Source organism: Mixophyes fleayi, chromosome 11, assembly GCF_038048845.1.
Source record: "Mixophyes fleayi isolate aMixFle1 chromosome 11, aMixFle1.hap1, whole genome shotgun sequence".
In the NCBI taxonomy this organism is placed as follows: Eukaryota; Metazoa; Chordata; class Amphibia; order Anura; family Limnodynastidae; genus Mixophyes; species Mixophyes fleayi.
Window position 1 is genome coordinate 78,353,081 of NC_134412.1, and position 16,407 is coordinate 78,369,487.

Consider the following 16,407-nt stretch of genomic DNA (forward strand, 5'->3'; position numbering starts at 1 on the left):
GTTCAGCTTCCTGCGCTCCACCGAACCCTACTCTCAGCGTTCACTATGGAGGGAAGTAGCTTTGTGTCCTGGGGATAGTGATTACCCACTGAGGGCTTCCACCAAGTTGGTGATAGCAGGGAGGATGGTGGGCTCAGAAGTAGCTGCCTTGTCCGACCCATGATCCAGAGATTTAAGGTCTGTTAGGAGGCAAGAAATAGAGGGGAACATGCAGGAGTCTTCTTCACAAATTAGGAGGGTTGACATGTATTTTATGTGGAATGCAGCCTATGAATTCGCTGGGGACTAATGCCTTATAATTAGACTCACAAAGTGCCTCATACCTCAGTAATGTCTCTGGTTCTTAGTGAATTCATAGGGGGACTTTTTAATTGAAGCGTTTGCTATTGATATCTGTGCATAGCTGAAGGCCAACAAGCAGACTACAAGAGGATCTGCAACCTAAAGACTTATAATTCACAAGGCCGTAACTATGGCTGTGCGATAAGGGCGACTGCCCACGGCGCTACGCTGAAGGGGGGCACAGTTTATGAATATTTTAGGTTAATTTGGTTAAAATTGAGGGCTTGGGGGGGGGGGGGGGGCATTTTTCTTTCTCACCCCAGGAGCTACAATTTTAAGTTACGGCTCTGATAGTTCATCCCCAAAACTTTTGAATGGAACATCTGTCAACAATGGGTATAATTTATTACACTGGGAATAAAATGTACAAATATATGCGACATGCAAAATAGTTAATGGTATACTATTTTTACATATTTACATCTATATGTGTGTATATGTTATATTATATATATATATATATATATATATATATATATATATATATATATATATATATATGTTACATGAGAGCTGCAATATCTGGGCTAGAATTCCTTCATATGTCCCAAAAGCACCAAAAACTTATATAGACCACAACTTCACTGTCGCCTGCAGGAAGAGAGATGTTCAGGGAAGAGTCAAAAGTTGGCAACTATGAACTATAGGCATCCTCTGTTGAATATAGTATATATCGTATATGTATTTTATACTTCAACCCCAGCATAACATGCAATATAGAAATGGATGTGAAGTGCATTTGGGGCTTTATTGTAAACTAATTTCTTTGTTTAATAAATTCAAGAGGGACCAATTAGGTTTGAGGCCCACCAATCGGTCCTGTGGTTACTGCACTGCCCAGTCCGAGCCAGTTATTAAGGGAGAATTAGCCCCATTTGTCTAAAAATGCTAGCAATAGTTTTGTGACGGCTCATTATATGTGGCCCTCTGCTAGTCTATTGTATTTATTGTATATTCTTATTAATAGCAGTAATGTTGATCTTCGTTTTGTAGAATCATGCTGACACCACGCCATGGCTTGCCCCGAATAGTGCTCAAAGGGATCTTCCAAGGAGCCAAGGTGGTGCGGGGACCTGATTGGGAATGGGGAAACCAGGATGGTGAGTACTAGACCAGTGCTTCGGGAATCTGGAAGCTAGTTGCTGACAAGGGCTTTTAATATGTTGCCTCTATGACTCTTGCATCATGTGACAAGGTGGCAGTTTTGCATTTTATGTGGCAAAGGCAAAGTATGAAATATATTAGTGTATTAGATTGGACCATTTAACACGTTGGATTAGTCCAGTTTTGTGCTACTGTTCTTTAGTCTATGTCACAATTTTACTCTGTCATCAGCCACTTTGAAAAAATAAATTGATGAAATTAATAAACAGTCATTTGATGGGGGCAAATTTATGGTGTCATAAACCGATGGGGGCAAATTAAAAATTTAAGTGGGAGTGAGAGAACCAGAGGTACATTACTGTCACCGAAGCGGGTTAAATTATAGATGACAGTGCTGTATTTTGTTTTTAAGAATCAGCAAGACTAAGATAATACTCTGGGGCTAGTAAATGTGGCTGGGCTTTAGTGCGCCAATGGTTCTGTGCCTGTAGGCTCCAGTGATGTAATCCAGCTCGGAGTATAGGTTATGTACCAAGGATTTCTATAGTGTGTCATTACACACTGTGCAGTGTTGTCATAGGAATGCTGACCTGTGACTTTGTTTAGTTGTTAGGATAGATAGTCGAGGCAGTGATATATCCAAACTTACACTTGGGGGTAGATTTTTCAAACATTCTTTAAAGACAAGTGAAGGTGTTGCCTATAGCAACTAATCAGATTCTATCGTTTATCTAGTAAATTCTAGAACATAATAACTAGAATCTGATTAGTTGCTATGGGTAACATCTCCACTTTTCCCGTTGCTATGGGTAACACCTCCACTTTTCCTTTTTAGAAGGCTTGCTAAATCTACCCCCTGGAGTGTATGAACGGACATACTTGATTGAAGTCTTATTGGAGATAGAAGATCGGACTGGGGATATACCGTAGATTTCACGTACCGGATCATTTTTGTTATATATGTGTTTTTATGTGAGTCACATGAGAGACAAAGATCGGCACAGTCAGATATGAGAGAGAAGATGTAGCAATGATCTGAAGGCAGTCTATAAGATTCCAGATGTAACACCAGGTTTAAATTTACAAATATAACCAATGCATTAAAATGTGCAGTTTACCACATACGAAATGTCAGAAAATAAATGGTTTTTTTGTTTCTTTTTAATCTAGGTCGTCTGTTTATAAAAATACTTCTTTATTCCATGTATGAAACTGTACGTTGGTTGTGTTTATTTTTCACAGATTTTGTAAAGAAAATCTGTTATCACAATGTTTTGTCTCATAGCTGTGCTGATGTTGTTCTCATGCCTAGGGGGGGAAACTAAAGTCGGTCGAGTTGTGGACATCCGTGGCTGGGACGTGGAGACGGGACGCAGCGTGGCGAGCGTCACGTGGGCAGACGGAACCACAAATGTTTACAGAGTTGGACACAAGGGCAAAGTAGACCTGAAATGCATCGCTGACGCTCCTGGAGGACATTATTACAGAGATCACTTACCTAAGCTTGGTAAGATGGGATGGCAACTCTTTCACGGGTTTAATAAATCATTTATGTAATGCTGGAAACACAGTTCAACCACAGTCTACAATTCGGCCTTGCACTTAGGTGGTGGAATTGGTCACAGAAGTGAGGGATGGTGAATCGGCTACTATTAAATGACAATATGGGATTGATGCTGAGTTGGAGAGATGTTGGACGTAATTTATGCTCAAAAAGCCGCCCGTGCAAATAGCGTATCTATGCTGAGTTGGCGCTTCCAGCTCTGCCCCTGCAGCATACATGCCAGGTTTACGTCAGGCTTGCATATACCTGCACATATCCATGCACACAACATGGCCATAAGCTTTGTTAACTTTTGTTTTTATAGCCACTAGGCGTGATGTAATACAGCAGATATAATATTACCCGTGTACGCATGAAAATATTATTTGTAAAATAAGCCCACAAGATCCTATAATATATCCATGATCAATGAAGAGAGCACCTATCGGTTTCAGAGGTGAATTCGCAATCAGCCAATTAAAAGCATCTCGCTGCTGCTGGCGACCGTCGTCATCATCATCATCATCATCAGTGTGTATTTGCACCAGTCCTCAGACACCCACAATTGATACGGCTTTGACAGGTGCATCTCCGTGCGGGTCTACATGAACACGCCCTTACTATACTCAGCCTACAGTAGACCACCCTTCCCTCTCCAGTCTCCATATACATTCATGTAACTCTGCAAGCCTGCATAGGTATGTGACTTTTTTTGTGGGCTTCAAGGGATGAAGAATGTATATTGATGGAGGTCTTCCTGGCTTAGCAGAGGGATGCAGAGCCTTCCTGCAAAACAAACTGCTTTTTACACTTGCTTTATGTTTGCCAGAGAATGGATGTCAACCCATAATGTCATTGGGATGTCTTTAACACCCACCAGGAAAGTGCATTTTCATGCACAGAAATATTAGCACATGTAGCTAATATATCCTGCAATTTTAGGGTTTTTTTTGGACATCTTATGATACTTTTACTGTCCTTGTAGGTAAACCTGCGGAGATACAAAGGAAAGAGAGTTCTGAGCGGCATCCGTTCCAGCATGGCGACAAAGTGAAATGTCTCTTGGATGTTGAAATTTTACGGGAAATGCAAGAGGGGCATGGCGGATGGAACCCTAAAATGGCAGAGGTAATTGGTCAGCACTTCTGTATCTGTAGTTGTCGTTTGTAATTGACCTGACTCATACCTCCAGCAGTCTCAATATTTCTAAATAGTCACAGTTTCTGGGGTCTGAAAGGGAGGGAGTATAGCATTTTGGGTTAATGACTATGGGTGTGGTTTAGCCTGATCTGACAAGGTAGATCGATGGCCGGATCTGGGGAGGTAGATCGATGGCCGGATCTGGGGAGGTAGATCATTGGCCGGATCTGGGGAGGTAGATTGATGGCCGGATCTGGGGAGGTAGATCGATGGCCGGATCTGGGGAGGTAGATCGATGCCTGGATCTGGGGAGGTAGATCGATGCCTGGAGCTGGGGAGGTAGATCCATGGCTGGATCTGGGGAGGTAGATCCATGGCTGGATCTGGGGAGGTAGATCCATGGCTGGATCTGGGGAGGTAGATCCATGGCTGGATCTGGGGAGGTAGATCCATGGCTGGATCTGGGGAGGTAGATCCATGGCTGGATCTGGGGAGGTAGATCCATGGCTGGATCTGGGGAGGTAGATCCATGGCTGGATCTGGGGAGGTAGATCCATGGCTGGATCTGGGGAGGTAGATCGATGCCTGGAGCTGGGGAGGTAGATCCATGGCTGGATCTGGGGAGGTAGATCCATGGCTGGATCTGGGGAGGTAGATCCATGGCTGGATCTGGGGAGGTAGATCCATGGCTGGATCTGGGGAGGTAGATCCATGGCTGGATCTGGGGAGGTAGATCCATGGCTGGATCTGGGGAGGTAGATCCATGGCTGGATCTGGGGAGGTAGATCCATGGCTGGATCTGGGGAGGTAGATCCATGGCTGGATCTGGGGAGGTAGATCCATGGCTGGATCTGGGGAGGTAGATCCATGGCTGGATCTGGGGAGGTAGATTGATGGCATGGCCAACATGATCCCGATTCTGTCCCTGGAATGCTGGAGGTATGTTGATACTATATACTAACATCTTCTTATTCTATTATATATGACTAACTAATTTTATGACATGTTAATCATATGTTTGCACTTTCGTTATACATTGTTTTACCATTGGGGGCGGGGATCATTATTTTAGGCTAGACTTGCCCCTGCAGCCTTGGCAAAAATAGCCCCATCCTTTTAGTTGGTCACAACCGTCGGCTAACAAATGAGTATAACTGGTACACTTTCAATAGCATATTATGAACTAGTTACTCAAAGGACTGTACAGTGTACCTCACACTGACTCACAGTAAAGGCAGTAACTGTCGTCAGTCTATCAATTTACTAAGAGCTAATTTTATCATTGAAGCATGAGGTGCAAAATGCCTATGATGTTACTAATTAGTAGTGAATTAATACATTGCATTGACATGAATATTTGTTCAGTTTTAATGGACACTATGAATACACGATAGGTATGCCTTAAAGCACAGGTTGATTATTGTGCAAAAATGTTATTGAATTGCATTCAGCACTCTAATAGAAGCATTGTTTAGATAGGGAATCATGTAATGACTGCTCGGCTATAAGTGCTCCCCCTGTCTGTCAGAGTATATAGTCCATCTCACCTGGCAGCAGAGAGAAAACAGCCACCCACTGTAGTATACAACCAACATTAATGTTAAGACAATACCAGCACAACTAGCTTGTGTACAGGTAATATCCAAATTAGTGACAATGGGCCTGATTCATTAAGGAACTTAGGCAAGAAATTTCTTACTTAAGTCTCCTGGACAAAACCATGTTACAATGCAAGGGATGAAAATTAGTTTTCTATTTTGCACATAAGTTAAATACTGTCTGCTTTTCATGTAGCACACAGTCTGAGAGGTGGAGACTGGAAGCAGAGTAAATACAGTCAGACAGATGTCTGATGGAGAAGACAGGTTGTATCTAGTGTAGTAAATGGGTAGCGGCATCTATTAGCACAAATGTTCATTAGGGCAGAGCGAGGGCAATTAAATTAATCATAATAAAAGGGGATCTATCCCGTAACACTATACATAGTCAGCTGTTGTTGAACCACAATTTACAGTTCCCGTAAGATAATATTTTATTCCTGCAGTCCATGTGAGCGCTCTCTAGGTTTGATTACAGTGTGATGGTGCATTGTTATAACAGATAGGCAGTGACTTTATACTACTGAAGTGTTCCTGGCTGTACAGTTTATAGGTCAAACTGGAACAGTTCACCGGATCACAGAGCGGGGAGATGTCAGAGTTCAGTACAACAGTGAAACGCGTTGGACCTTCCATCCTGGGGCTCTAACAAAGGTACATACAGGACTATTACACTTCCCTAGATAAATGTGTACATGGTTTTGTTTAGCACCATGTAATAAGTTACATAGATAGAAGAGAGGTGATTGGAGATTAGGGACCTTTCCTAAGTTGTTTGGGTAAAATAATATGAGCCACATTATAATTTGCTCAAGTTATTTTCCGCCACTGGTGGAAAACATATAGGTTGGAGGCCGGAATTTTGAATATTTAACATCACTTCTTTTTCCTCTCTATGTACAGTCTTGTTTGGTGCACATTACACACACGTTCTCCATGTTTGATAAAAGGAGAGCTGCAGGAACAGGGGTGATGGTCTTCACAGGGCCTTCATAGTACTGTCATCAGCAAATGTCCTACAGTTTGTAACTTCATTTGAAAGCTCCAACCAGCCAATTGCAAAATTCTTGTAGAATGATTTTACTCCTCTGTCGTGATTAGAATAAGTTCCAAAGGTCAAGAGTGAAGCCTGACCCTAAGAGCTTAGATACGTACAGAAGATAGATACATACATACATACATACATACATACATACATACATACATACATACATACATACATACATGCATGCATACATAGATACATACATACATACATAGATACATACATACATACATACATACATACATACACGAGACAGACAGATAGATATTAGATAGGTATATAGATAGATATAAATATATGAGATAGATAGATGAGATTGACAGATAGATACATAGAAATGTGAGATAGATAGATGAGAGAGACAGATAGATATGAGATAGATAGATAGATATATAGATTATAAAGATCGATAGACAGACAGACAGCTAGATATATGAGATAGATAGACAGACAGATATATAGATATATGAGATAGATAGATCAATATATGAGAAAGATTGATAGATATTTGAGATAGATAGATAGATAGATAATAAAACAGACAGATAGATGAGATAGATAGATAGATAGATAATAAAACAGACAGATAGATGAGATAGATAGATACATAGAAATGAGAGATAGATGGATAAATAGATAGATATATGAGATAGATAGACAGACAGATATATAGATATATGAGATAGATCAATATATGAGATAGATTGATAGATATTTGAGATAGATAGATAATAAAACAGACAGATAGATTAGATAGATAGATACATAGAAATGAGAGATAGATGGATAAATAGATAGATATATGAGATAGACAGACAGATATATAGATATATGAGATAGATTGATAGATATTTGAGATAGATAGATAGATAATAAAACAGACAGATAGATGAGATAGATAGATAGATAGATAGATACATAGAAATGAGAGATAGATGGATAGATAGATATATGAGATAGATAGACAGACAAGTATATATATATATATGAGATAGATAGATCAATATATGAGATAGATTGATATATATTTGAGATAGATATATAATGAAACAGACAGACAGATAGATATTATAGATAGATAGATAATGAAACAGACAGACAGATAGATAGATAGATAGATAGATTGATAGATAGATAGATCCTGCTGCTTTTGACTATTCTAACTAATTGTCATTATTGTACCCAGATCCATAGTACAAATGGATAATTTGTCTGCCAAATCAATATTGAATTCAGAACAAAGTGTGTCATATTGCAGGCAATTTGCTCATTATTAGGAAATACAGAAATGCTATTTAAATCAAGATGTTATCACATTTGTGGATATAATACAACCATTTACTGCTTACTCCTTGACTTATCCATGAGTGTGAGGATAGTGGTACACTGGCACCTGGTGTGCCAGGGTGTCACTACCCTAGCTAGCGGGTATGAAGAATGACTGGAACATCCCATCACATCTGTGCTGCTTGGTGTTGCGATAGGTGCTGCCCCCCAGTGTCGCAGTTCGGAGTTGCGCTTTACAGTATCCTAAACGCATTTTATATTTTATCAGTTGCTCCTTTTTCCCCTTTTGCATAAGATAGAAAAAGCATTTTTTTTTTATTTTGTTTCTTTCCTTTTTAGCACAGCAGCATTTGGGTTGGTGATGTTGTGCGTGTGATGGATGACATGGATACAGTCAAGAAGCTGCAAGTTGGTCATGGGGAATGGACAGATGATATGGCCCCTGTGAGTGACATAAAATAACAGGCCTAAAACTACAAAGGGCCACTTAACCAGCACCATGTAACAATCTGTGGTCCTGTGTCCGTTCTTCATCTGTCTGCTCATTGCTTTTCATATTAATTCACCATTTTGAACAAAGTACCCGTTTATAGCCTAGGGCTGTCCAACCAGTGATGTAGTCATGTTAGAGGTTTATTTCACTGCCCTCAGTTTTTTTCCAATCCCCTAGATTCTGTGTTTTAGATTTACTAAACTGAGGGTTTGAGAAAGTAGAGATGTTGCCTATAGCAACCAATCAGATTCTAGCTGTCACTTTGTGGAATGTACTAAATAAATGATAACTAGAATCTGATTGGTTGCTATAGGCAACATCTCTACTTTTTCAAACCTTCAGTTTATTAAATATACCCCTTAGTCCACTTGCCCAGTCCATCTGTCTGTCTTTATGTACTCAGACAATATGTTTCATACACCTATGCCATAATACTCATGTTCTGCAATAGCTTATGCTCAAAATATGAATTGCACTGTTAACAGTTTCAGTATAAACTTTTTAAACAACCTGTTTGCAACTCCTATTGTTGGGTGATTTGCTTTGCTGTCAGCATGTGAGATATAGTATGTCCACAAAAAAAAAAGAAGGTAAGGGTTATTTACTAACAAAGTGCAAATAGCAACCAACCAACAATTAATCCTTCAATTGTAGCTCCTAATCAGAAAAGACTGAGATAATAAAATCGATAGCTTGATATGAGAAATGCTATTGACTTGGCAGTCCATCACATCCTAGGTTTTTAGAGCATAACTCGGGTTTGTGCCGAGACAGAATTTCTACCTACACACAGTTCACCCTTGCTAGAGCTCATCAGTGCAAGATGGGATTTTCTGCTTAGCATATGAAGCACAATAGTCTAACTGAAACAATTTTATTTACGTGACAGCCCCTTGAGTCAATGATTTTACCAAGTGAGTTTTTGGAGTATTACATTTAATTTTGGATTGTATCAAAACATGACTCTTGTCTACAGTGTTCTACTGTAACATTGTATTTTATTTGGCTGTTTGTTTAGTTACGCATTACAGACAATAATTACGGTGTATAACTTGTTCAAAATGGTTGATCATTTCTTACAGCTTTCTTCTTATTTCTGTATTTTCTTCGTATCTCTGAACACTGGTAGTGCCCATGAATGTCCTTTGGCTCACTTTAATGTTGTTCCCAGGTTATTATAGATATCAATGTTAAACAGTTATAAAGCAAAAGGGTCCTATTACTAAAGTTGTTTCTATATCATATGGTCAACTTTTACAACCTGTCACAAACACAATCCTCTAATCAATATTCACGGTCCATATTATGCTGTATTTCTTTACTTGACTTCTTGCTTTGCATATTAATTAAAATTGGACAGCGGAAGAAGATACCTAAAGCGTATAAATACATTTTACCTTTTTTTTTCTCTCTACGTTTTTGGGAAAGCATATAGCCCTGTGTCATTAACTTGTCTAATTGCACCTATAACACACTGGAGGTAGCCATTTTGAAGTGTTGTCATTAGTTTCTAATCGATTGATAAAGCTGTGTTCTCATGAACATTAGTCAGGCTACAAAATGGCCACCTCCGGTGTTTGCAGGTGACGGGTAAACTTTAGTAGAAAGGTGAGCTCTGCTGTGGTAAAAATGTTTTGTCGTTCAAATGGCAAGCTGTCTGATAGCCTTAGAACACACTTCAACACACATCCGAATAGATGGTGTCTCAGTTGACCTTGCAAATGAGGACTCACACAGATAGATATAGTGATGTTAGTCAAGATCACTCATGCCATTTGTACACAGATACTTGTAGGCGTGGCACTTTATAAATCACCGTTAAAATGTTTTAAATTAAGCATCTCTCCAAGAAATGAAAAATTAGCTGATTAACTCAGCAAGAACAGCATTCAAAAAGCGTATTTTTAGTAAGGAATTTAGTAACTTTTTGCTCCCTATAAAATGACCTTGTGAAAAGGAAAAGTGTAAGTGTTGCCCATAGCATCCAATCGGATTCTAGCTATCATGTTCTAGAATGTGCTAGATAAATGATAGCTAGAATCTGATTGGTTGTTATGAGCAACACTTTCGTTTACTTTTATCTGTTAGTCTTCTGTTTCCATATTATTCTGAAGCTACTACAGACCCTAATGCAAAGTATTAACAATTAGAAGAGAAACGTTTGTCTCCGCCCGTAAAGACATCTAATGACAACTAAGATCTACATTACTTTTTTGCAAAAAAAAATTAGCCTCAGGGGTGTGAAAATTCCTAAACTGCTGCTGCCTCTTCCAGCCTGTTGTCATCTGACTTCATTTTACATTCTCCATGTTTGTTGCGTTAGGCGCTGGGCCAGATTGGCAAAGTAATCAAAGTGTTTGGGGACGGAGACATGAGAGTGTCTGTTGGCGGCCAGTCATGGACATTTAACCCTGCTTGCCTCACCTCTTACCAGAGAGACGACGATGCCAACCTGATGACAACCGAAAACGCCAAGGAACCTAAAAGTGAGCAAAGAAAAAATGATAAAAAAAATGCAATAAGTAAAATAAAACTTATAGAGTTAACTTTTTAATATTATGTGGGTTGCGTGCTGACATGCAGTACAGAGGGGGAACCCTCGTTGGACTCATTTTTATAGATGGCCCAAGCTATGTACATTTTTGGGTGAATTGTTTAAAGCTGTGTTGACCTCTCAAATCTCGCGTCATGTATATGTCTACTCGTTGACTCTTTGCACGTGCCGTCTTATGATGTCCTGCTCTGCTCTATTTCTCCATGGTGTTTTCCCAGCACCCCACACTTTGATCACCTGAGCGTCTCTTGTACAACGTGTGCTTATATTAGTGTTTCCTTCTGTCCCTGTTTTCTCCTGATAAGCCTCTTTGCCACTAGAAATATCTAAGGCATAATGTATATTTCACCATAATACACACCCCTGGTGCATCCACACTAATGATATTTTCTTAAAGCTGCACTACTTTAACGGTCACAGCAAAAACAGCATGAGGGTTGGTTTTATGGACTGGAAGAATTTAAGATTACCTGAGTGCCATATTGGTTTTTAAATTCAAAACTATGGGGGCTCTAACTTAGACCAAGACTTAGTCAAAGGGATTCACAAAATGTTGTGTTTGTGTTGTGATCAACAAAAGTTATTTTGGTCCAGTTACCATTAAAGATTTACTGAATCCACAAAGGATTCTGGGAAATACCAAATCAACGCTAAGCTCTAATTTGCATATTCAAACTAATGAGTTTAAATCTTGCTAATCAGCCTAAGTATTTGGATGCCAAGTAAGGTTTTTTACATTTTGATGCCATATAATGGTTGATTCCAGACCCAGTTTCCAAGCTTCTTCTTGGTGCCAATGCAACCTAGTTAAGTGATAAAAATAGATGATAGTCCTTACTAAAACTTAGGGGGAGATTCAATTCAGTGCAAGGTATCTCCGGAACATCTGCAGACAGCACCTGCTGATGTTATGGCTGGAAGATTCCTACCAGAATTCCCGGCAACGCGCGCAGCCGGACATCTTGGTGCCGCTACGCCGGCACTTGGATCACCCCCTTAGTGTCAATTACAAAGAACACAAATGTGTAAATGCCTTTGACAAAACACAACTAAAATGATTGTCTGTTTCCCATTGGCAGGTACACTGGTTTCCATTTTAGAGAAGATACTTGCACAGAAGATTGATTGTGAGAGCCCCAGCTCATTGGTTATTGAAGCAGCCCAGGGAAACACGAGCCGAGTGCGAGAGATGCTCCTGAAACACCCGGACAAGGTACGTCTGGCATGACGTAGGACTGACCCTGCCGTAATCTAATTTCATCACTATCCCTGCAATAAGTAAGATGATAGGATTACGTCTGATCATTCACACACCCCACAGATTCCTCCTTCCCTTGTTCTTGATTGCCTGTGGCTTGGTTAGTTGGACTTGGCCGTTATCCAGCAGGATTCCTCGCTGTAAGATGAGGCAAACCAGAGCCTGGGCTGCTTAACATCACAGTCAGTCTGGCCGAGTAAAAGCGTAGCCTTCAAGTACACAGCGCTATGACCCGTGTCAGAACCAGAAAATAAGCGCCTCCGTCACCCTTGGCCAAAGTTCCTTCCAGCTGATATTCAGCAGAAACTGAACACGTTTACACACTGGCAGGAGATTAAGGAAAAATAACACCTAGCGAGGGTTAAAGAAGGCCAGGCTCGTACTCAGAGGCTCTGCTACCTCTCTGTTCACCGCACAATGAGGGCTCTGCTTGTTTGGGTCATTATTGCATCTTTTTTTCCATGCCAGGTGGATATAAGAAATCAGGGCAGGACGGCTCTACAGGTGTCCTCTCACTTGGGGCACTTGGAAGTGGTGAAGGTCCTGCTTCAAGCCAATGCAAACATTGACCTTAAGGATGACGAGGGCGATTCTGCTTTGCATTATGCTGCTTATGGGTAAGAGTTGAATGTGCTAAGACCAACTAAATTAATATGTTTAACCTTTTCCCATTCATTTATATTGCACGTACTTTTCTGAGCTTATATGGAATGGTGTATAAGGACAATAAATCATATTGAAGTGTTTTGCATAAACCCTGCTTGTTAGCACCACCCCAATCCTATGGTGGGGTTCCCTTGCCTGAGGGCCCCACTGTTTCCTGCATTCAGCTTTCAATCTACTGACTGCATGCAGAGGAGCCAGGAGAAGCGTGTGCATTGGATGGATGTTCTGCAGCTTCTGTCCAATCAGCTGCCACTTTCAGTACACACCCACAGGGCCAGGAGTTTAAATCTCCAGCCCAGTCAGGTCGGCGGCTCTCTCCGGTGCCAGCTTTCTGCATGCTTGGCTTGGAAGCACGGCCATTTCTCCCATGAGGCGAGATGGGAACCTCTTTTTAGGCAGCAACATCCCAAGGGCGGCAGAAATGTTCACCATGTCTCCTGGCCCCCAAGATACCTCTCTTCCCCCCCAGCACTCCGGGCACTGCAGAAGTTGATAGCAGAAGGAGCACAGGGTGACACGAGTTTAGGACAGAGACACAAGATTCCGCTCCAGTTTACTCACTATAGCGGAATTGTCCATTTACAAACCACAGACAAAGGGGCCTCTCACCAAAGGACTAGGAATGACTTAGATAAATTATTTCCTTTGCTTATTTCTGCCTTAGTACTGGGGTGTTGCACTCAATCAATGGACCTATTAGCAAAGCTGGGGGTAGGAGGGACTGTTATACGTGTTCATCCGCTTTTGAGTCCCCCACTATGTTCTGAGCGTGCACAGGTTAAAGTAACATTTGAAATGGAGTTATTCTTATATATGGAATTCCTTATAATACATGAGAGTTCCTAATGAATTCTGAAGTAGTTACATCACAACTTATACAGAACTTTCCTGAAGTCTATACATACATTAAAGTAACTTTTGGTTTATATATACATATATCTTTAAATAAGCCAGTACAATGAAACGTATTAGTATAAACTGACTTTCCCGGAAATCTCCAGTCACCATTATAAACTAAACATCTGTTAGATGGATGTTGTCACCTTAATGTCTAGTAATGCAGCGTCTGTGTCTGTGTTATGACACATTATATAACAACTGCTGACACCATGTGTCCCTTTTCCACATTTTTTCCTAGAGCGTAGTCGTTTCTTCCTACGTTCTGCAAATTCATATTAAAGTCAAGATGAGTTTCCCAATGATCGCCAGTCGCGTGTTTCCAGCTTCTCAGAAGCTGCTCCATAACATTTGTCTCCATTGTTCTCAGAAACCAGCCTGCCGTCGTTAGAGTTTTATTGGGGAACGCAGCCAACGCTGAGCTGCTCAACAATGCCAAGTGCACGGCTCTGTACATCGCTGTCAACAAAGGCTTCATGGAGGTGGTGCAGATCCTGTGCGTCCCCAACTGTGCCATCAATACCCAGGTGGGTTTTGGGGAGAGAGGTGAAATGCGGTTTGTGGGTGATTCAACTTTTTTTGAATAGCAGGAAAAAAAATTGTGTTAAGATACAGAACTAAGTACATTTTATTTCACTCATTCTGCAGTATACACTAATGTAAGATGAGTGACATAAAATGTACAGCAGAAGGACAATATGTCTGGTTTAGATTCGCTTGGGTGAGTAAAGTCCAAATGAGCTCCATTCAGCATGTCTGCTACAGCCGGCCAAAATCACATTTACATTGCACTTTATTTTACTATGGAGATAGTTGCCCAGCTCTCCCGGAATTTCTGGGAGTCCTCCCGGGAGAACTGGGCAACCTCCCGCATCCTGCCTACTTCGTTAGTGAAGTGGATGGGGGCGGAGCTTATCTACACGATTCACGGCGAATCGTGTCATCATGGTCTTGCCCCCTGCTGTAATAGACTGAAATTGATGATGTTTAGCTGAGAGGCGGGGCCTAATGAAACATTTCTTGTGGTCACGCCCCCAAGACTCGACAGTGAGCTCTCCCCTCCCGGAGGGGAGATCACGGAGGTGGGCAAGTATGCCTATGGACCTCACAGACAGTTTACTCTACCTCACGCACACAGAACACACACCCCAGGGTTAATATAGTCAGAAGCCAGTTACCCTACCAGTATGTCTTTGGACCGTAGGAAGAAACCCATGTTGATCATATAACCTCCATGCAGATAGCACTCTGCTAAGACTCAAACCCCAAAAAATCAGCAATGTAGGTAAACCAAACTAAACTGAAATTGAGGAGCACATGTACACCGCTGGCTACCTGAGACCACAGCCATCTCCACATTGAAGCTGTCCCTCATACTCACTTTTACTGGGAGTATCTGATGGGCTGCTACAAGAGCCTGTAGAAAGCCTCAGGAGAGGAGAGATCTGATGTATATACTGATATGATAGCCGGCTAATGATTGGACGAGTGCTCTGGCCATCCAATCAGGAGCCGGCTGTCAGTTCCATCCATGCACAGGATACCTTCTCATTGGTAGCTCTCCCACAGCAGAACTTCCACAGCGAAAACTTGTAATAATAATGGCTGTTATATTAGCGTGAAGGAAGGAGGTGTGTGTAAACCCCCTACCCCCAAATGTACAAATCATCTTCATTAGGAACTTACAATGCACTATGAGAAGTTCCAGGACAGAATGGTGGGTAACCTGCTGTCTCCGCTCATAGGACTTACACGGGGACACCCCGCTGCACTATGCCATCACAGCAGATTTCAGAAGTATCATCGAGATCCTGACTGAAGTACCGAACATTGATTTCACCGTGCAGAACCAGCAAGGCTTCAACCTGCTACATCACTCCGCTCTGAAAGGCAACGTCCTGTAAGTTCTCTGAGCCGCTTGTTCTCTTATCAACACTGCATTTGTCTCACATCTCAACAGGTTAATTAATGATTTAAAGACACAAATGGGGCTTTATGTGGTGGTGGTGGTGGTGATGGGTTTCTAGTAAATCTAATGTCTAGTAATGTGACAATGAAATGACGTGTAAATAGTAACATGTTCTTGTGATTTTTCACTATTTTTTTTCCCATTTAATATATCACTTAGGAGTTAGTGGTTCAGTGATGTCACTTTGTTCCTTGTGATTTGATAGGCTACAGACACGTCAATACTGGTACTGCACGCAAAATGGCTGCCTCCACAGGAGACTGTTGCACTTTAACAGACTTTTTATGAGAACTGTGTGTGTATTTCTGAGGGCCGGACTTCAGGGTACTAGTCAGAAACCAGAAGATTCTTTGAAGTGTTTTCAGCATTCCTCCATCCCCATATGGTTATGACTAAAAAAAATAGAAATAACATCCACTTTTCCACAACATGTTATTTTTAAGCCACAAAGAACACATAGCTATATATGGCAATCTGGTATTCACCACAGGATTACAGCAAAGGAGAGTAT

The 16,407-nt window shown here is 41.1% G+C and overlaps 1 protein-coding gene across 4 annotated transcripts in view; it reads left to right on the plus strand.

Moving 5' to 3' along the window:
* Positions 1-16,407, plus strand: part of MIB2 (MIB E3 ubiquitin protein ligase 2) — a 76,334-nt gene that overhangs the window by 45,265 nt on the left and 14,662 nt on the right. For 3 of the 4 annotated variants that reach the window (XM_075189824.1, XM_075189823.1, XM_075189822.1), the window contains 10 exons: positions 1,336-1,442; positions 2,759-2,953; positions 3,975-4,117; positions 6,274-6,381; positions 8,399-8,503; positions 10,876-11,038; positions 12,186-12,319; positions 12,833-12,981; positions 14,298-14,454; positions 15,673-15,827. In XM_075189824.1, coding sequence (XP_075045925.1) covers positions 1,336-1,442; positions 2,759-2,953; positions 3,975-4,117; positions 6,274-6,381; positions 8,399-8,503; positions 10,876-11,038; positions 12,186-12,319; positions 12,833-12,981; positions 14,298-14,454; positions 15,673-15,827 — 1,416 coding nt within the window. The remainder of the gene's footprint in view (positions 1-1,335; positions 1,443-2,758; positions 2,954-3,974; positions 4,118-6,273; positions 6,382-8,398; positions 8,504-10,875; positions 11,039-12,185; positions 12,320-12,832; positions 12,982-14,297; positions 14,455-15,672; positions 15,828-16,407) is intronic. The other variant, XM_075189825.1, reaches the window with a different exon arrangement.